Source organism: Pteropus medius, unplaced genomic scaffold (genome assembly GCF_902729225.1).
Source record: "Pteropus medius unplaced genomic scaffold, Ma_sr-lr_union100, whole genome shotgun sequence".
Lineage (NCBI taxonomy): Eukaryota > Metazoa > Chordata > Mammalia > Chiroptera > Pteropodidae > Pteropus > Pteropus medius.
This window is the reverse complement of record NW_024351730.1, coordinates 33,830,181-33,851,108: the sequence shown is the minus strand read 5'-3', so window position 1 is coordinate 33,851,108 and position 20,928 is coordinate 33,830,181. Positions and strand designations below refer to the sequence as shown.

General features: G+C 38.9%; 1 protein-coding gene across 11 annotated transcripts in view; it reads right to left on the bottom strand.

The window, feature by feature from the left end:
* Positions 1–20,928, bottom strand: part of HERC3 (HECT and RLD domain containing E3 ubiquitin protein ligase 3) — a 118,538-nt gene that overhangs the window by 73,555 nt on the left and 24,055 nt on the right. For 3 of the 11 annotated variants that reach the window (XM_039845686.1, XM_039845681.1, XM_039845685.1), the window contains exons 3-4: positions 18,452–18,558; positions 13,008–13,262 (exon numbers count right to left, since the gene is read on the bottom strand). In XM_039845686.1, coding sequence (XP_039701620.1) covers positions 13,008–13,233 — 226 coding nt within the window. In that variant the 5' untranslated portion in view covers positions 13,234–13,262; positions 18,452–18,558. Of the gene's footprint in view, positions 1–13,007; positions 13,263–16,819; positions 16,942–18,451; positions 18,559–18,970; positions 19,092–20,928 lie in introns of all 11 variants that reach the window. The other 8 variants (XM_039845684.1, XM_039845687.1, XM_039845688.1 and 5 more) reach the window with 6 other exon arrangements.

Sequence of the window (20,928 nt, the reverse complement as noted above, 5' to 3'; positions counted from 1 at the left end):
TTTACATGTGCCAGAAACTATTCTTGGTGTTGAGGATATAAAACAAAGCCCCGATCCCCAGAGAACTAAGCAAATGAAAGAGAGAGACAGACAGAGAGATAAAAGTATATCAGATAGGGCTAAACTATGAAGAAAAACAAAGCAGGGAAGGGAAATAAGAAGGTGCTATGGAAAGGATTGTAGGAAATACACAAGTTAGTAATGGGGTGGAGAGGTTCAGGGATGACTTCAAGGTTTTGACCTGAAGTCTGAAACTGTCATGTACAAAAATAGAAAAAATACAGTGGGGAACAGGTTTAAGGGAGAAAGAAAATTAGTTTGGTTTAGGCTATGTTAAATTTAAGATGCCAATTACATATTTAAGTGGAGACTTTAAGTGGACTATAAATTTGGAAGTCGGTGAAGTTGAGGCTGTAAGTAACTTGAGTCGACAGTATAAAGTTGGTACTTGAAGCTTTAACTTACGACTATCTTTATTCAACCTATTTCCTAGAGGATGAGTAAGCTGCTTCCATTATTTTGCCATTAAAAAAAGGGCTGCAATAAGCATTCTTAGAAATATTTCTTTATGTGATATATATTAACATTTTTGTGTAAGGAAGTTTCCTAAAAATAGAACTGATTCAAAATGTATGACAATTTTAAATTTTACTAAATATAGCCAGTTGATTTACAAAAAAAACCGTAGCAGTTCATACTTCCTCAATCAGCATATGATGTGCCCGTTTTCCAACACCAATGAGCAATGGCTATTACTCTGAAATTTTTTGCCAAATGGATGAAAAAATGGTATCTAATTTTCATTTTCATTTCTTTGAACATATCTGCATATATTCACTGGCCATTTGCAAGCGCTTCTCTGTAAAATGTCCATTTTGTTATAGGGTTGCTTATCTTTTTCTTATCAACTTGAAAACGCTCTGGTATATTAGAAATATGAAACCTTTATCTAGTAATTCATGGCAATTATTTCTCCCAGGCTATGACTCATCTCTTCGCTTGTTTATGAATGCCTTATATCATAGAAAATTTTTATTTTCATACAAATCTGCTAATCACATCCTTTATAAAAGTTTCTGGGCCACCTGTCTCACTTTAGAACCCCAAAATTCTAAATATATTCACCTAGTTTTCATGTTATTTTTGTAGTTTTACTTTTCACTTTTATGTCTTTCATACAGTTGAAAACTACCTTTGAACAAGGAGTGAGCTAGTGTCTAGGTCTAGCGGAAAGAGAACAGTCAATTATATTAACCCCATTTATTAAGTAAACTCTCCTTCTGACTGAAATACCCCATCATCATACGCCTGGTTCACCTGGGCAGCCCATGCAATCTTGACCAGAAATAAATTCTGCATAAAAGCCTAAGAAAAGTCAAAGTTCCCTAGTACTTTATATAAATATGCAAATTACACAGAGCAGTAACATACAAAATTCAGAGTCAAGAAGGCATTATGGGAAAGAGAACAGTAAAAGTGAAAGAAGACCGAAGCGCCGCTTCTTCTTGACTTGTGGCTCTGGCCTTGCCATCGTGGTCAGGGTAAAACAAGGGACAGAGAGTAGGCACTTAAACTAAAACAGAAAAGGATTCATTTATCTTGAGGTCTTTGGCACCCTCCACATGCACTGAAGCCTGAAGCTTCACTGGCTGGACACTCACTGGTCAGTCCTAAGAAGTTCTCCAGACAATTATGTTTGGCTAGAACACTGCCAAGATGAACAGTTCATTTAAACTGTGAACAAACTTGAAATAGTGGTTTTCTGACCCAGAATATCTAATATCCAAATATCTAAATCTTTGAATGGTAATTCAAAGTGATTTAACAACGGATGGTGGTAAGAAGATGGAATAAGAGTTTGGTTTTTTCTTGAGCTCATAAAATCATAAAGAAAAGAAAATCTGTATGTCCAGTGGCCCTGCCCAACCCTAGGTAAAATGTACTGGCACCTTCCCCCCATTCGACCTATGTCTGGTAATGTTCATTTGTGCTTCTGTGTGTGTGTACATGCACACATGTACATGCTCACATGTGAATGAGTGAGAGAGACAGAAAAACAGAGAAGTGGGAGAGAGAATTCTCTCTCATTGCTCTCTGGGCACTGGCCCACCTCCTTGCATTCCTAATTACATCTTATTAGTTTATAAATTAAAAAAGCAGCTATTTATAAAACCTTTACACAACCTAAAGATGAGTCCCCTTTCATATGAGAAGGTAGAAGAAAGGAGACAGGAATCTAGCCAATCTGAATTATACCCTTAGTGACCAATAGGAGAGCATGAAATATTGTTCACCACTAATGTCTCTAATATTGAAAACACTAAAGGCATTCACTAAGGCTTTTCTGCTTCAAAGGCTACTCCAGTAAAGAATGAGGAACAGAAATACGAGTAAAGCATGGGCTAACACTCATAAAGGCATCACAGAAAACTTCCAAATTCTCATTCACGACTCATTGGTTTGAGGTGTCCCTATCACATGCTACTTCACAGTAAATAAAAACACTCATTATTTTAACCTTTTTTTCCTTCAAATGAAGGTTAAAGCATATTTAACATGTATCTCCTGGTGAGCTAAACATAACGGCTATCTCCATTTTTCCTATCTTTCCTTTCTCTCCTTATTCCCAACATTCTTGCTTCCTGTTAGGCCTAGAAAAGACCTAGTGTGGCCCACCAGCTGCCTCCACCTCCTTGAAGAAAACCAGGAGACTTGCTACCTAAGGGCATAATGGTCCCCACCTTCCTATTTTGACTCTGTGACCAAACAGCCTGAGTACTATAGAAGCAGAATGTAGAACTTGCTGTCTTCATCAGCACAATTTAACAACTGGTGCTATTCACACAGCACTAGGCTAATTCCAAATCAGTAAGTAAAAGATTCCTTCCACATTATAAAGTATGCTGATGGACCACAAATCTGAAGCGGAAGACAGGTTTTTTAAATTGTTAAGGACTCTTGTAAGTTCTCATTACTTTGAAAGGAGGGGGGAAAAGATTGAGCCTTATAACTCTCTTCGTAGCAGTATGAACAACTCTCAAAACAAGTTAACAGGCTGATGAGATGCTATTGTGACTGGATCTCATGGAAAATTCTCAGACACACTCAAATTTTAATGAGGTAAATCATATTCCTTTTGAGAGTCTCTGAGTCCACTGCAAATGTTTCCATTTTAATAGGTGACAGAGCACCAAAGGAGAAAAATATCATGAGAGAGAAAATAAACAAGCTGATACTGGCATCCAAAAAAAAAAAAAAACCCACAGCATAGTGGCTTTACCTTGTTGGTAAAGCACTTGGGGAATATAAGCAGGCTTTAAATGGGGCCCAGAAAATCTTACAACTATATCAGTGGGCTAAATTGGAAGGAAGAATAAATCTCTGCATCACTACAAAATTCCACTCCTATCTATCCACCAATGCCTTACACATAAACTCATACCCACACATTCTGGAAAAAAAAAAAAAAATTAAGTCTGTCACTGGAAAGTATCTGTATCAATCATATTAACAAACAATATTCATACTCATCTGGAAATGTGCTTACTACTGGGAAAAGGCATGGTAAAAAGGGATGGGAGGTATCATAAAGGGTACAGTAGAGTGCTTTGTTTCATGATTTTCATTAGCTTAATAATTAAATAAGGAGAAGACCACTAAACATGAATGCCTGATTCATGGACCAGGAGATACCACTTGTTAAAGATGGTGTTCTCAGGCTTATCTCATGATCTTTGTGGTCTTTCTAAAAATAGATAAAACTAATGATAATTTACTAGGCTGAAGCTAGTGAGTCTACTACAGTTCGCCTGTGTGACACCAAATATACTTTTAATTCTGTGAAGCCTGATAAATGGAAATCTTTCAAGACACTTTTAGCCATAAAATTCAGCAATTGTTTTAACACGGATCACTGATTTTTGCTTACCCAACCCAAGCCATCTCCCAAAGCCCACAGAGAACATGGCAAAGTAACAAAATAAAACCTGAGACTTTATATTTAACATATTTCTCTACTATGTGCCTAAAACATTGTGCTTAGCACTAAGACACAAAGATGAATAAGATACTAACTCTTAAGAAATATACAATTTCACACCACACATAATAAACACTATAAAGTCACTGCCTCAGAATGATAGCCACTAATCTTATTCTAAAAGTAGATGTGAAGGTGTTGAATTCATAAAGAGAAATACAGATCATAATAAGGAACAAAATAAGACTCCATGTTTCCACTTTAAGGTGTCAAAGACCCAAGTCTGCACACAAATCGGCCTTGTGGAAGACACTATGCATTGCTTACCCATCAGCCGTCGCCCACATCTCCCTTGCGCCAGAAGGCTCAGGGTTGCTGGGCCCCTCCCCAAGCTTAGATGAGCCTTGACTGTGCCAATCAGATGGTTCTTTTTTCACTGATCCTGGCACGCCAGTGATTGCCCTAGGGTAGGCATGTAACTCAGACGTGGTCAATGAGACAAAAAGGGATGTATACTGGGGGGTTCCTAGGAACGACCCTCATTTTAAAAGGTGACGCAAGAAAAAACTCCCCTTCCTGTCTGCCTTTTAATCCAGCTGTATGAGGATGTGATGCCTGCAGCCATGGCAATTACCTGGTGACCATGAGGAGACCAGTGCAAAGAAAGTCAACTAAAGATGGCAGGACAGAAATATGGGGAGCACCTAGGTGCTTGATGGTGTCATTATTCCCTTGATTTAATTGATCCTAAAAATTTGGATGGGCCTTTTATGTGAGATAAGTTTTACTCATTGTTCATTCCATTTTTAGCTTAGTATTGTTACTTGCAGCTAAAACATCCTTGACTGATACAGGCCCATTGGGGGAAAAAAAAAAGCAGAGATCAAAGAGATCAAGATAGTTTCAGACTCCAGAGTGATCTCTTCTTAGGCAATTTCAGAATGCAGAAAGTAAAAGAAAACTACTTATCTTGTTTCACATCATTTACATCCCTGCCCAAATATTCGCCCCCATCAAAGCTAACTAGAAGCCTAATGTAACTGCCCATGGAATTCAGCTGGGCTCAGCATCAGTGGATCGCACTCTGAACCTGTGGCAAGATCAAATCACCTGCCAAACCTATTGCCAAACCACTTCAAGTTCTCCAGGAGCACCACAAAAGTAGCCTTTCATATGCTATAATGTCCACAGTGGACTAATCTGCTTTCTCTATCTTTGCAATTTTGAGCCAGAATGCTAGAGGCAATGTTATCCATGGATGGCATAGAGGGAAGATACATGTATGCATGTCCATATGGGGATATTAATTTTTTCCAGAGTGCCCAATTAATGCTAGTTACTTTCTTAGGACAAATAAGATTCCAAAAAACTGAAAACAATCCTTTAAAACTCAAATTATAAAAATAAGCATAATGTGTGAAGTCTCTTAACAACCCTAGCTTATTTCCTCTCCCTTCTTTGAATGTACAGGCATACTTCAGAGATATTGCCAGTTCAGTTCCAGACCACCACAATAAAGTGAGTCTCACAATAAAGCAACTCATCCTTTTGCTGGTGGAAGGTCTTGGCTTCAATTTGTTAAAAACAAACAAACAAAAAAACAAAAAAACACCTGTGAAGTGCAATATAGCAAAGCTCAATACAAAAAGGTTTGCCTGTATATGCCATTAATTGGATCCTATAGTGTTAAGGATCATGAAAATGATCAATACGATTATTTATACATATATAAATATAATGTTTATGTATTTGTAATAAACATTTGTTATATGCTGGAATAATAGAATCCAAAATCATAATAGAAGACAGTGGCACAAATAATTACGACAGCCAGCACAAACTGAGGCTAACTTTTGGCCAGGCATTATTCCAAACACCTGATGTGCAACTTATTAAGTCCTCACAACCCTAAAATAGGTAGATATTATTATTCACGTTTTACAACTAAGAAAAAAACTGAGACACAGAGAAGTTAAGCAATTTCCCCAGTCACACAGCCAGTGGAGTGGCAGAACCAGGATTCCAACCCAAGAAGTCTAGCTCCAGAGTCCATGCTCCTATTCATTTTACTGCCTCCATAATTAGCTACACTCTAAGTTAAAATCATTCACAATGATGATTTCAACTACTATGAGTCATTTAATTATAATAGAAATCACGATACATGTCTTAATAATGAATGAAAAAAATGATTCACAGTCTGTGAGGATATGAAACAGAATATCTGTTGAAGTTACCAAAGATTTCAACATTTCATATATTAAAGAGTAATTACTCAGGAAAACAAAGATTCCAGTAGCTCTTGAACTATAAAATATCAGCTGACTAGACAGATCCCATTCAGACTGACAAAATTTAGAAACTGACAAAATTTTACATAAAACTTCACCTATCTGAGATCTATCAAGATCACAAATCACCAAGCTAGACAAGAGATCACCAAAATCACCAAACTACAAAATTGTTATTACAACACAAAAATTTAGAATTAAAGGGTGAACTTACTAAAATCATGGACCATCCCTGGAGCACTGACAAAAGCACCAAAGCTGCCCCTTCTCTGAACTGCTGGAGTTTGCTCCCAAGCTCACAAACCAAGGATAAAGTTGTAGCTTATATGTGTGTGGGTGTAAAAGACAAAATTTCTTAGAAATCAGGATGCAGCATTGTTGGTGGCCTGACTTAGACCTAACTCTTCACTATGACTCTTATTTTGATACACTTAGGACCATCATCACTTGCCCGGCAAATAGTGAGCTGCACTCTAACAGGAACACATCTTACATTCCCACCTAGCCTATAAACTCCAAACTCCCAAAGGGTAGGCTTTGTACCAAAGGTGTTGTGTTCTCACAGTAACTATAACAAATGAGGAGCCCAGTAGTCTAGTCACTCAGTAAATACCTGTTGAATCAATGACTGAGTGATAAGAAGTAAAGAATTTAAGGAGATAAAGGAACAAAGAATAAGAGGCAAATTGCTAGGCAAAATGTTATCAGCCTGAGATACGAATTATCATGTGTCCTTCTTCCCTAGATAATCGGCTTCTCAAAAGAGCATAAAAGGACAGTTATCTAACGATTTTAAAGATGAAAAAGAAATTGTTTCTCCATACCTTTAATCGAAGCACCTGGATCATACTTGGTATTCAACCAGTAGAAGTTTAAGAATACAAGTGCTTTGGTGGCCAAGTTTATATCCCCTTTTTTAATATAAGGATTGAATGGTAAAAAAAGAAAAACAATTGGAGAATAAAATTCTATTGGGCCTTCCCAATCACCCTGTAAATATATCCATGGACATAATTCTAGGATTGTTAAAACTAAACTATCAGGACCCAAGTAAGACTCACTCATCCCCTTTCCTTCTCTCCTTTACATGTACCCAGGATCCAGTACTGACCTACTTTATAGGACAAACATGAGGACTAATTAGCTTAAAAATGCCAAGCACACCAAGATGTAGAAAGCTTATAATATGTATATGTAGTTAACCACTTTAGCAATTAACAAATGAACTGAGTCTCTTGTATCCCGATGTAAACCACTACGTAAATTACTTAAAATACTGCAAACTTTTTAAAGTCACAACTAACCTCACATTAAATACTTTGACAAATAAGTATGTATTTTCTAAAACATTCAAATATCTTAAAGAAAATAGGCTCAGTATCATAAACAGAAATAAGTAAATTATGATTAACCACACCAGAAAATAAAGTTATTAAATGACATTTGCTCCTGATTCCTAAGTGTCCGGACCAGGAAGCTGTCCACTCAGCTATCAATGAAGTCAACACATCCCACCAGATTTGAATGTTACCATTATCGTCATCATCAGAATGGTGTGCAGCCTCCCAGATCACCTGCCATTCCCAACGAGAAAGGGATGGGGCCCCTAACAAGCACAATGTTGAGATCTGAATATTTCCTATGGCACCTTCTGCATTTTATATCAGAGTTATGCCCATGGAAACAGGCACTTAAATAACAGGAAGTCATTATAGGATTTCTTCTATTTCCTTTCAACTCAGTTTGCTTTTCAGTAAAAGCTGATTAACATGACAGAGTTATTGAGTCCGTGAAATGAAGCAGAGCAAACTGATAAGCTATTTCAAAGTGTTACTTCTACCAGTAACTGCAGCTCTGGGAACTGAGGCCTTTGAGATGTTCTGCTTTATAAACCTCATTTATCAAACAGCAGGAGAGCTGTTACATATGGTGATGGGCATTATGGAAATGCTTAGTCTGAATAAAAAAAGCGAAAATGAATTTGATTAAATTACCTGCAAGAAAGAGAGAGACTAACTCAGGAGGAAGTAAAAGGTACCAATCATAGCTATGAATCAAACAGGATTGCACAGAAATGTTAGAGTCTCCTTATAAATTGTTACTCTTTGGATTTGCTATGAAAAAGTTTCCTGGTATGTCTATGCAGAATTTTAAAAATTTAACATAGTCAAATTAAACTAAATAAATGCACCTGCCAATTTTTGTCCACTAAGGAAGAAAGGTTAGAGGAGGTTTACAAAGATTCAGACAGCCCTAATAACACAAGAATTAGCTATGTTAACCTCAATATAGGAAATCAGAATATGTACGGGCAAGGAGAACTTTCCACTGAGCTAGAGAGTGGTGTTGACAATGTGGCTGGATGGGAATAAGAGAAGCACAGTAAACTGAGGTAAAATTTTTAAATTGTTTCTAGGGTCAACCAGTTTCTACTTTAATTTCACAAAATATTTCAAGATTTGCTTAATGTTCAGTTACAGATCAATCACTTAGAAAAATCACAATTTGGAAAAAATTCATGTTTTGTTTGCTTGCTTTATTTAAAAAGGGGGAGGCACACAAGTCTTCCTATAAGGCAGTTCTGTAATTCTATGTCTTAGGAAATCATCAGATGAATTCATGGGCAAAAACATGAGGAAATTAGTAATAATCCTACAATGTCCTAATCACTGAAACTATCCCTGATTTGGGGAGAGGGAGATAAGGTTGATATCACAATATAAGGGAGAAAATGAAGGAGAGAAAAGGCACATGGGAAAGGAATACACAAAACAGTTATAATCCAACACTTTTCAAAAAAAAAGCTGGACACTGAGTTTAGATGAGGCTTTGGTATTCTGCCCATGAAAAATGCTTCTGAGAATCACAGGCCTCTTTGCCTTTGGCCAAAGCACAAGTGAATGAGTCATGGATACACCTAAGCTAGAACTAGGCTTCCTGACACACTGGGAAAATATCTGGGCCCGAATTACCAGGAGTTTCAGTGTTGGATGTGTCCTTGAAATACCCTCTCCCTACCACACACAGAGAAGTTGGTCATATAAGAATAGTACTAAGGAGAGAAATGAGAGTACGAGGAAAGCACAGTAGCCTCAGGAGCAACAAAAGCAAACAGAAACTATTAGATGTTCTCAAGGAAAAAGGTAACCCTTAAAAGCATTGTGGGTGCTTTATATCACTGCTCAGGTACAGTATGCCTCCAAAAAAATAAATCTGTGCATCTATGCAACCCTGCCAGTTAGAGACAAAATAGAAAATATCAGTATAAACTGATATGTGAAGATTGGCAGGACAGACTCAAGGCACATGTTCAAATAGAAGAGTTTTGTCCTGGTGCATCACTTATACCACCACTGTCCACCTTTCCTTCCCCTCACGCTTTTTAATCCTTTGTACTGCAAAGTCCTTTTGGTCTGGGCAATGATGCTGATTTGAAATCTCGGACTTGCCCATTATCCCCAGAAACATCCTCTCTGGGGAGGTGGCCTTCTTCTACCAAGCGCCCTCCCAAAATACCTCAGGGGTTGCCTGGGGGTAGATTCCTGTGGGCCAGGGCCAGCACAGGCTACCTGAAACAGGGTCTGTCACCAACTTCCCTACCATGCCTAGAAGCTCTCCAGGTCACAGTTCTAAATGAGCACATATAGAAAACAAGCTCTTTGTCTTTTTCCCACTCATTAAAATAAACCCAAATGGTACCCAGATATAGAACACACCTACCAATGGAAAAGTTAAAAACACAGGGAAGTGCCCACCCACATAATCTTTCCATTCAGAGAGGTACTATTCCGCAGCTGCTATGGAGTTTATAATTAACAGACTGCTTAACCAGCAACAGAAATTTCTGGAATCTATTGCAATTTACATTAGAACCTTGTTTATGCCAAAATCAGATTACAAGCATGGGCTGGACTCTGTGGTTGAATCTGCTGAATTCTGTGGCCTTCTTGGCATACCTCTAGGTCAACTCTCTTTCAGTCATAAACCTGCCTACAGGGAACGGCTACAGGCTGACAGAGGCACTGACCTGACCCAGCATACAGGAGAAGCAGAGCAGCTGCTCCTCATTCCCAGAGGCCCACAAACGAGCCACCACTAGCTCCATGGAGCTATGTCAGGAGGCTCCACTGAAAGAATTTCAGATTGCACTCGGATGTATTCACCATGGTGCTTCCACAGATCTAAGCCATTTTTGGACTGCAAGGATTTTGTTTCCTTTCTCACTTGCCACCCTAGGTTGAATCCTCTCCCCACCAGGTTCTAAGACAAAGGTATGCAATAAGGCACCCTGAGCAATGGGATCTGCAGGGGGGCCGCCTGCAGAAGGCAGAGAGTTGCAGGGAAAACAGAAGGGCAACATTTCCAGGTTACAGGCAGCTTTGCGGAATCTTCTTTACCATTTGAATCTACTCCATCAAGACCTACGCTAGAACAGGAAGTCTCCTCTTTTTACAGGAAGGGAAAGTGAGGCTCGGAAATACAGAATCAGAGACAAGTGATGCTTCCACTCCACTAGGTTTGTCTGACTCCAGAGTTCACTCTGACCATGTTGGCTCTGCAGAAGTAACAGAAAGATCTCCTGGTCCCCAAAACAGTCCCTTCAAAAGCTAGCCAGGGTGAATACAAGTCCTTCAAGGATCATTGGTGTGAAGTGGGCCTTACGTGTCTCTAAGTTCTGGTGGAATGTCGACATTCCGGAAGGAAGGAGCATGCTGCTGGGCTGTGACCTGCCATTAACCTCTCTGTAGACATTAGTTGTTAGATACTGGCTCTCGCCCAGGGAAACAGAGCAAGACTAGAAGCTTCACGTAAGACACAAGTGAGTTTTAACGGGAGGAAAGAAAACCTTGGTTTTTAATATTTTCTAATATTAAAACCATTTTTAAAAGTAAAAAGCTTCCTGTCACCTCCATAATAGTTCTATATTATACTTTTGTATTATATTAATTTGTAAAACATAATGAATAGGATTTGTTAACTCCATTTATGAATTGGTGGCATTCTTAATTGAATTTTTATTTTAATGAACATGATCTATTACATTTGGAAACCTGTAGTATCAAGTGCATTGCACATATAAAGGTATACATATGGAACATGCTAACAATCCCTTCCTTGAAATCCCAGGAGTCCTGGGCCCACAGGTCAAAAAAACCCCTGGGCTAGAATCTTAGTGAGCAGGCCTGCTGGGGTGTCTCGAGGAGGGCTCCCATGAGGGAACCTGGAGGCAAAGAATGGGGGGAAAGCCCATATATCATACTTCACGCACTTCATAAATCTGCTTACAAATAGCCTTTCATCAAGTGGTCAACAGAAAAATCAATGATGACAAATTAATACTGATGTTTGGGCAGGGGAACTATGGGACACAGCCACTTGCTATGGGAGGGAATAAATATGAGAAAAGAGAGACACAGTGTCACACAAAAAAATTAGCTCATTTTGACACCAAACTGACTTGCCTAAATGAATACAAGAGAATAAAATCACCTTGAAAAACCATCAAGGCTGTTCTTTAACGAAGCTTCAGTATCTTGATTAGATTTGGAATGAATAAAAAAAGACAGCAAGTAACAAAGAAAATAGCACATGCCCATGCTAGCATGACAAATACATCATTAAATACACAATTTAAGACCCTACCTTATCATTTCTCTCCAAAACGAGACTCATTTAAATATCATCACCACTATTCCAAACAGAGCTGAAATCCAAGACTGAGACAGAACCTCAAAGATCTACGCTACATATACATACACTGAAGGTCAAACTTAGATTCTTTAAACAGAAAAAGTGGGAAGAAAAAAATGCAAACCAATAATCTTTAAATACACACAGCACGTTATAAATAAATGAAAGACACTAAAACTTAAGGAATCTAATTAGCCCCTACCTTTCCAGCTCATCCTCTCTCACTACCTCTCACCACACTATTCAACATTCCCTGAACAAGGACTGCGCCATCAGACCCACGCCTTTATCACTGGGTACACTCAGGTGTGGGCAATAAGCTTGGTGTTCCTACCATATTCTCTCACTCACTCTCTCTCACTCACACTCTCTCACTCTCACATTCTCTCTCACATTCTCTCTCACATTCTCTCTCACATTCTCTCTCACATTCTCTCTCACATTCTCTCTCTCTCTCTCTCTCTCTCTCTCTCTTCCTACTCCTGCTTCCTACGCGACTCTCAAAGGTAGACTAAATCCGCTCTCCCTCATACTCCCCAGCACACTCTTCAACTTACCTAACAAGTCCTTCCACACGGGCTCCCTGGAGCCACATCATCTCTCTCTCTCTCATTCACTTTCTACTCATAACACCAAGTACAGTGCTTAGCCCAAAATGCTTAACAAAAGCATGTTGCAGAAATAAATAAAAAGAAGGAAAAATTAGGAGAAAATGCTTCTGACATTGATTGTATGAGGATTACCTATTCACAAAATGATCATAAGTCTTAGCATTCAATTACTGGAGAAAATCTATTTCTTTAACTCAAAACTAATTAGTCGACTTCTCCTCCCTGGTAATATCTAATAAGGTGAAAAAGGAAGTCTGGTTTTCTATCAAAAGGTTTAAATTAGACGCAGAGATTCCAAACAGAGGGGGATCCTTATACCATTCAAAGGGCCTCCCTAAAAGATCAACACTTGGTAAGGAACATCCACCAGTGCTCCCCGCCAACCCCGTTCCTCTGCCTTTCCACCAGTCACCAAGGTGGATGAGGTGCACTCACCTGGCTTGTTTCCTTCCCTCTCATGGCCCAGCTGCCCCTTGGTATTCAAACCGCATGTGTAAACCTCCCCATCCTCCAGCAGGAACACGGAGTGGTTTCCTCCACAGGCCACTTCCTTGACGCTTCTGTCTGATATAAATCCACACACCTGTGGCTCGGCCACAATCCCTCGCAGGTTGGTGCTGATCCCAGGTTGGCCCAGAGACCAATATCCCCAGCATAACATTGTTCTTATCCTTCAGGGACTCATGCAGCCTAGAAGAGAGTTTTGTGTGAAAAAAAAAAAAGGAAAAAATTTAAAAAAATAGGTCAGAGAAAATTACAGTAATAAATATAATCAATTTTTTAAAAAATTAATATTAATTAATTTTCTTCAGATACATTGCATATCAAAAGAATACATATTAATACTGTTTAAAGTAATTATGTGATAATAATGCTGTTTTTGTGTGTTAATAAGAGTTTAAAAAACATTTCTAAACAAATTTTGTGTGTGTGAAAGAACGGTGAACATAGACAGAATGTGGTTTTCAGATCCCTGATGAGGAACTCAGTACAGGAGACTTGCTGAAACAATTTTCAAACCATTATGGTAATAACAGTTTTGAAATTACCCTCATGACTTCACCTTGTCCTTTCTCATTGCACTTTTCAAGTTTTCTGCTTATTTAATTTTCAAAAACATTTTAACAAATTAACACCTGTAGGCGGCGGCCTATTGTTAGCTCGGATAGTATTCACTACTCAAAACAAAAATGAGAAATGGAGGGAAAAAATGTGATCTTCTCTGCCATGCCCTCTTACACATCCTTATGGATCTGAGTCGAGCTTCACTTCCTACCTGAGAGCCTCTAGAGACCATTCCAGCCACAGTCAGCCTGCATCGCTCTGATACATCCACTATATCAGGGGTCCCCAACCCCTGGCGCAGACGGGTATCAGTAGGTGGTCTATTAGCAAGTGGGCTGCACAGCAGGAGGTGAACAGCTGGTGAGCAGGTGAAACTCCATCTCTATTTGCAGCCTCTCCTCAGTGACAGCATCAACCGCCTCAGCTCCACCTCAGATCATCAGGCATTAGATTCTCACAGGAGCACCAGTCTCTGGTGCCCAAAAGGCTGGGGACCGCTGCACTATATTGTCCTGATTAGAGACATTCTTATAACTTAACACCTCAGACAGATTTTAATCACTTTAAACAGAGACCACAGTGTATACACCTCTTTAATTTATCAGGTACTCAATCAACTTTTAGCTAATTGACTACTGCTGACTCTAGCCCAAGGTTTCACTATATTTTTAAAAATTCATGCTTCCCTTTCATACGAAGACATAAATTTCATCTCTCTCTACCAGTTCACATCCACTAGGATGGATATAATCAACAAAGACATAATAACAAGTGTCGATGAGGATGTGGAGTAAGTGGAGTCCTCCTACAATGCTGGTAGGAATGTAAAATGGCACAGGTGCTTTGGAAAACAGTCTGGCAGTTCCTCAAAAGGCTAAACATAGAGTTACATAAGATCCAGCAATTGAACTGCTAGGTATATATCCAAGAGAACTGCAAACTGACAGAGAAAAACAAATATCATATGATTTTACTTATATGTAGAATCTAAAAACAAAATAAATGAACAAATAAAAAAGAAACAAACTCATAGATACAAAGAATAAATTGATGGTTGCCGAATGGGAGAGAGGTTGGGGGGGCGTGGAGGGAGGTGAAAAAGGTAAAAGGGATTAAGAAGTACAAACCACTAATTATTAAAAATACTCATGGGGTATCAAGTACAGTATAGAGAATATAATCAACATTGTAATCACTATGTAAGGTTTCGGGGGGGTACTAGACTTATCATCAGGGTGATCACTTCCTAGGGTATATAAATGTCAAATTGCTACGTTGTATACCTGAAACTAATATAATATTGTAGATCAACTGTAATTGAAAAACAAATCTTAAAAAATTTAGAGAGAGAAAAAAAAGCAAACATATTTCTACACAAAAACTTGTATACACTGTTCATAGCAGCACTATTTATAAAACCAGAAGGTGGAAATAAGCCAATTGTCCATCAGTGGATGAATGGATGAACAAAATGTGGTGTTTCCATATAATGGAACATTCCTTAGCTACCTATGGTAATACTATCTGATTTACTCTTTGAACTCTTTCAAGAAAGGCATGAAAAGACTCAGAATAAAATACAAAACTAATCCTAATTTGCTGTCTTAACCAGCAAGTTCTGCTTAAGACTGTTTTGTTATTCCTTGTCAAGATTCTAGAACCAAAAAATAAAATTAAATTTAAAAATAAGCTACAATGTTATTCTTTGAATTAACTGCAAAGAGAGGAGAAATAAAATTAAAATGAAAAAGACTGGCAAAATCACATAACCTTTTCATAATTAAATTTTCCCAATTTGCTAAACTGCTGTATCCACACTAATGTCTTCCTTCATTTTTGATGTTTCATGACTTTGTCTTATATTTCCTACCAGCAATTATATAAGCGACATCATAGGGCTTACTATATACCCAATCACTGTGATAAGCATTATATCATTATCTCATTTCATCTTCATACCAACCCTATGCCATATTTTTAGCCTCATTTTCAGAAAAAGCAAGGCTCGGATTAAGAATGCCTAAAGTCACACAGCCAGAAGGAGCCAGAACCAGGCTATGAATCTAGGCCTGATGCCAATGTCCAGTCTTTTCCAGTGGGCTACACTGCCGCCCAAGTAGATTTATGTCACCTATAGCAGTGGTCCCCAACTTTTTTGGCACCAGAGAATCTAATGCCTGATGATCTGAGTTGGAGTTAAGGTGGTGATGCTAGTGCTGAGGACAGGCTGCAAATACAGATGAAACTTCTCTAACCGCCCACTCACCTCCTGCTGTGCGGCCCAGTTCCTAACATGCCACTGACCAGTACTGGTCCACAGCCCGGGGGTTGGGGACCCCTAACCTACAGAAGCAAAAACACAAAAAAATACTTGCAGAATGACTAAATTGTGGTCAGTACATAATACAAAATGTCCTGGAAATCTTAAAAAAAAAAAAAAAAATCACCCTCTGAGAGTGAAACTAGTCATAATTAAGAGATAAGGGATGAGATTAGGCAGCTGTAGCATTAAAGCCATCCCCTTAACCAGCCAAGGACAATGTGTCTAAAATTATGGTTTCAAGAAGCTATGATTGTATGTCTCTACAAAGATCTATAAAAGATGCTCACAGCAGATTTATTCATACTAAACAAAAATGGCAACAACCCAAATGTCCATCAACGGGAGCATGGATAAACAGACTGCAGTATATTTTTACGATGGAACACTACTTATCAATAAAAGGTGGGGGCCGGGGGGAGGGAGGGTGAGGGGACATGTAGAGGCCATGACTGAAATGCACTTAATAGAAAGCTGCAACTCAATATGGTAGCGACCTTTCTGAAGAATGAAGGTTAGTTTTAAAAAATTACTCAAGATTGTTATCGACTGCTTTTTTTGTCTATCTAATATCTCTCCCCAAGTCCCTCATTGTCTTGTAACAAACTGTACCCCCTCTTGCACAAGGGTGAGCATGATCCTGGCCAAGCTAGTCAGAGGACACCACCCCCCTAAGCCACACACAGGACCCATATAAAACCAATCAGAGAAAACCACTCCTCAGCCTTTGTGACTGGTGCAAGGATAGGTTCACACTGCCAGCTGAGGCAGAGTCCTTCCCCACTAAGTTCCATGGAGCTCTGATGAAAGAATGGGTAACTGAAGCTACTGGAAGCTGCCTTCCCTGCCACATAGAGCATACCTGCAAGACATTAGGAAGCTGCCAGCCCTTGAGGTTCAAAAACAAGAGACAGACTTCCAGTGATGTTGATTGAGCCATGGATTCCCTCTTGCCTGGTGCCAGCACCACCACCTCCACTTTTCCTAAGTAAAGTTGTTCTTCATTATTTGCAAATTCCATACTTGTGAATTTGCCTACTCACTAAAATTTATTTTTAACTCCAAAATCAATGTTCTGAGCATTTCTGCAGTCATTCCCAGACATGACGGAAAGGTGAAAATTTTGAATCACCTATGCACATGTTCCCAGCTTTAGCCGAAGAAGATGATGCTCTCTGCCTTCCTGTTTCAACTCTCATACTGTAAACAAGAGGTCTTCGTACATACAATCTATTTAGTGCCAGGTTATTCACATTTTTATATTTTTTATTTGTAATTCTGCTGTTTAAAATGGTCCCCAAGCATTGAGCTGATGTACTGTCTAATAATAAATTAGGCATTAAATTGCCCCAGCCGCTCGCCTTGCTCAGATTTCATGATTAATAAGCAACCTTAAGTAACTTGGTTTCCAAGGCAGATCCTACACCATGACCGGTGGCCAGAGCATGATTGTATGTATTGGCACTTCTACTTCTCATTATTAATTCGGCATCCTGGATCTATCAACTTCTTATAAGTTTGTTTAGCAAACTTGAGAATCAGCTGCATTCTGGGAGATGTGGCCAACTACAAGCCTGAGTAAGCAGCCTGAAGTATGGTCTCATCATGAACTGACTAGTAGAAACCACTTATGAAAAAAGACATAGAGAACTATTGTTCAAAATCCTTCCCACCTGAGTTATAGTAACAGAACTCTTCAAGTAACAAAGAGAAGTAAATGAATGGCAACCACAAATAAGCTATGAATGGATTATTAACCCTAATAGGAAATCTGGTCTAGGTCATCATGACACTCTGCCAAAACCACAGCAGGAGGCATCACCTAGCTTTCAGGAGAAAAGTTCAACACATTGAAGAGAAGTCAGCCATTAATACAGTTTTCCTTTAAAAGGACACTTTGGTGGAACTCCCAAATCTAGTAGCTACTAGTATCTATGAATTTAAAGATCCAGCTTCAGCAATGTTCTTCACCACTTGGCATTTTATATCCCAGGACCTGCCACACATTTTTCCTCACTTGCTGTCTTTCTCTCGCTTTAAAGGAGTAAAATCTTTTATTTCCCTTTAAAACACACAATTATGAAAGGTATTGTAGGAGAATAAATAACTACACTCTGGCTCAGCACCTACACCAGCCACCTCAGCTGTCCCACGCCACCTCAGTCCCAGCCCTTCCATTTCTTGCCTCTTATTTCCCCATCACAAAACAAGAGGAAGAAAGACAGATGTTCTGTTCCCTCGATGTCACACCTAGTACTTTTCCCAGTCCCTCTTCTCATCAATTTTTGGCAAAAGATGCAGGATAATCTTAGCAGGGCTTAAGAGTCAAAAGGACTAAAGTTCAAGCCCTGAATTAACCACATGCTAGCTGTAAAACCCTGGGAAAAATATTTAACCAGTCTAAGCCTGTTTCCTGGATCTAAAGTGGGAGAAAGAATGACATGGCTGTGGGGACAAATGACAGAATGCATGCAAAGAGTGCTTAGCATGTTACCTGACATACAGTATAAGTGACCAATAAATGTCAGCTGCTGTGGTCACTGTTACTCCTATTCCCAGTGCTCTTCTCTGAGACCTCAGCAAACAGGTCCCAAAAAGACGCTGGGGGTGGGGAAAAAAGGGGTGTGAATCCTTTCTTCCTGTGGTTAGCATTAACTTATATTTCAACAAACCTGCACTGCAGAAAGCAGCACTACTACCACCTGTCATAACTTTCATGAAGGGGATATGAGGTTGCTAGGAGTTTTTTTGCATGTTTTTTCTTTTAAATTCTGGGAAAGGCAAGGGGATAGACAAATCTCTTTTTATCAGTCCTAGTGAGTTGAATGCAAAAAGACAAGCAGCAATTCCTAAACTTTGTCTTATTAATCAAACTTTGCACACAGCAGCCTAACGACTGATTCGTATTCCTTTGTTTGAAAGTCACTGAAACCTAAATAACACTCGCGCAGGACTTCTAATCTCATTTATAATAGAGATAAGCTTCCTTTCAAATAAGCTTAGAAGCCATTACCTGAATGGTATGTGGGGCAAGGGGGGTCTTTTTCAACAGCAGGAAAGGCAATGTCTAAGGCTTCAGTACTCTGCAGGCACGCTCTAAATTCAAGCTTTAAATAAATTTGGAGCCAAACTCCCTGCAGAATTAAATACAGGAACAAAGATTCATTCTAATGACATGCTTTATTGTCAAAAATTTTACTACCATAGGCAGAAATGGCACAGAAGGGAAAGAGAATTTTTCAAAATGTGAATCCACTTCTCACTATTTTCCCTCTCTCCTTCACTTCAGCTGTACTTTGGTCATGTGACCCTTGGAGCCAACCCGGGAAACATTCCTACCCCACCCTGATGATCCCGTACAGGTAAGGCCTTCTTCACTACCTATGCTGGGCTTTGTGAAACTAGAAGAATGATCTTTCTGCTGTTTGCATAAGCTGTGGGCTGCCCTCAAAAATACCTGCCCAGGCTGGCCAGAACTGAAAAGTCTCACAGTGCCAAATCAAGAATATAGAGCAACCAGGACTCTTCCACACAGCTGGTGGGAGCATAAATCGGCATAACCACTTTGAGAAAAACAGGTGGGCATTACCCAGTGGAGATGAAGATGTGAATACCCCACAGCAAGATAATTTCACTCCCAGGCATATGACCAGCACTATCTAACTTATCCAGCATCTACAATGCTCTGCACTGTCCTGAGAACTGGAGATATAAAGATGGATAAAATCTGGAAACAGAACTTTCTGTGATGATGAAAATGTTACATATCTGCACTGTCCAATACGGTAGCCACTCGCCACATGTGGCTCCTGAGCATCTGAAATGTGGCTAATGTCCAACTGATAAACTGAAATTTTAAATTTATTTAATTTTAATTTTAATGTAAGTGGCCATATGCGGCGAGTGGCTATCTTACTGTACAATGCAATAAGAAACTCAAGAATATATGTCATGATATATACATAAGAATGTTCATTTTAGGATTGTGTGAAACAAAACAAAAACTCAAATGTCCATCCATAATAAAATGAATAAACTGCAGCACATGCATACCATAGAATACTGTACAACAGGGAAAAATAAATGAACTCCATCTAAGATTTAGCATCGGTGGAGCTAAATCTTAAAAGCAGTGTTGTGCGGAAAGTCACAGAAGAATTCAGAGTATGATGCATTTTTATGAAGTCCAAACACAGGTATAACAAGTATTTGGAGATAAAAATATAAGTGGTGCTAAAACTACGACGAAAAAAAAAAAAATCAATATGAAATACAAGGTAATCATTATGGGGGCAGCAGAGATGGAGAGCGCATTCTGGAAAGAGTATAGAGTGAACTTTAATAGCATAGCTGATGTCCTGCTTCTGTCCTTTTATTGCTGTTTCTTAGCATATATATTAAATATATTATTTTATGATACAAATACTTCACAATAAAAGAAAATGAAAAGTATAAGATCATTGCTTCTTGCACCTCATCCACTAGTTCCCCATCTATGCTCAGACTGCGAGCCCCTCCATAGAGGGGACCAGGTTTACTCATCTTTGTATTTCCAGTTTCCAGCATAATACAGGAGTACAGTAGATGCTTAATAAGTAATAAGTGCCTAATGAACTGAACCCAAATATGACAAAACCAGAACTCCACAATCTGAATTTAAGTTTTTTTCCCCCGAGGAATGTTAAACAAACATTTCCTGTGTAGTGATTACTTGCTCCATTCTAAAATGCACTCTCTCCTCACCACATTTTAGCAGATCTGAAAGTAGAATGCCTTTTACAGTCAAAGCTGTCATTAAATAGTGGAAGTTTCTCAAAGCTAGAATTGAAGGATTTAACATGCTCTTTTGTTCATTCTCTATCCCTAGAGACTAGGATAGTGTCTGGCACACTGGAGGAGCTCAATAAATAGTTGCTAAATAAAGAAAAAGTAATATTTACTATTACTGCATGGAGTCTGTGCTAAAAACTT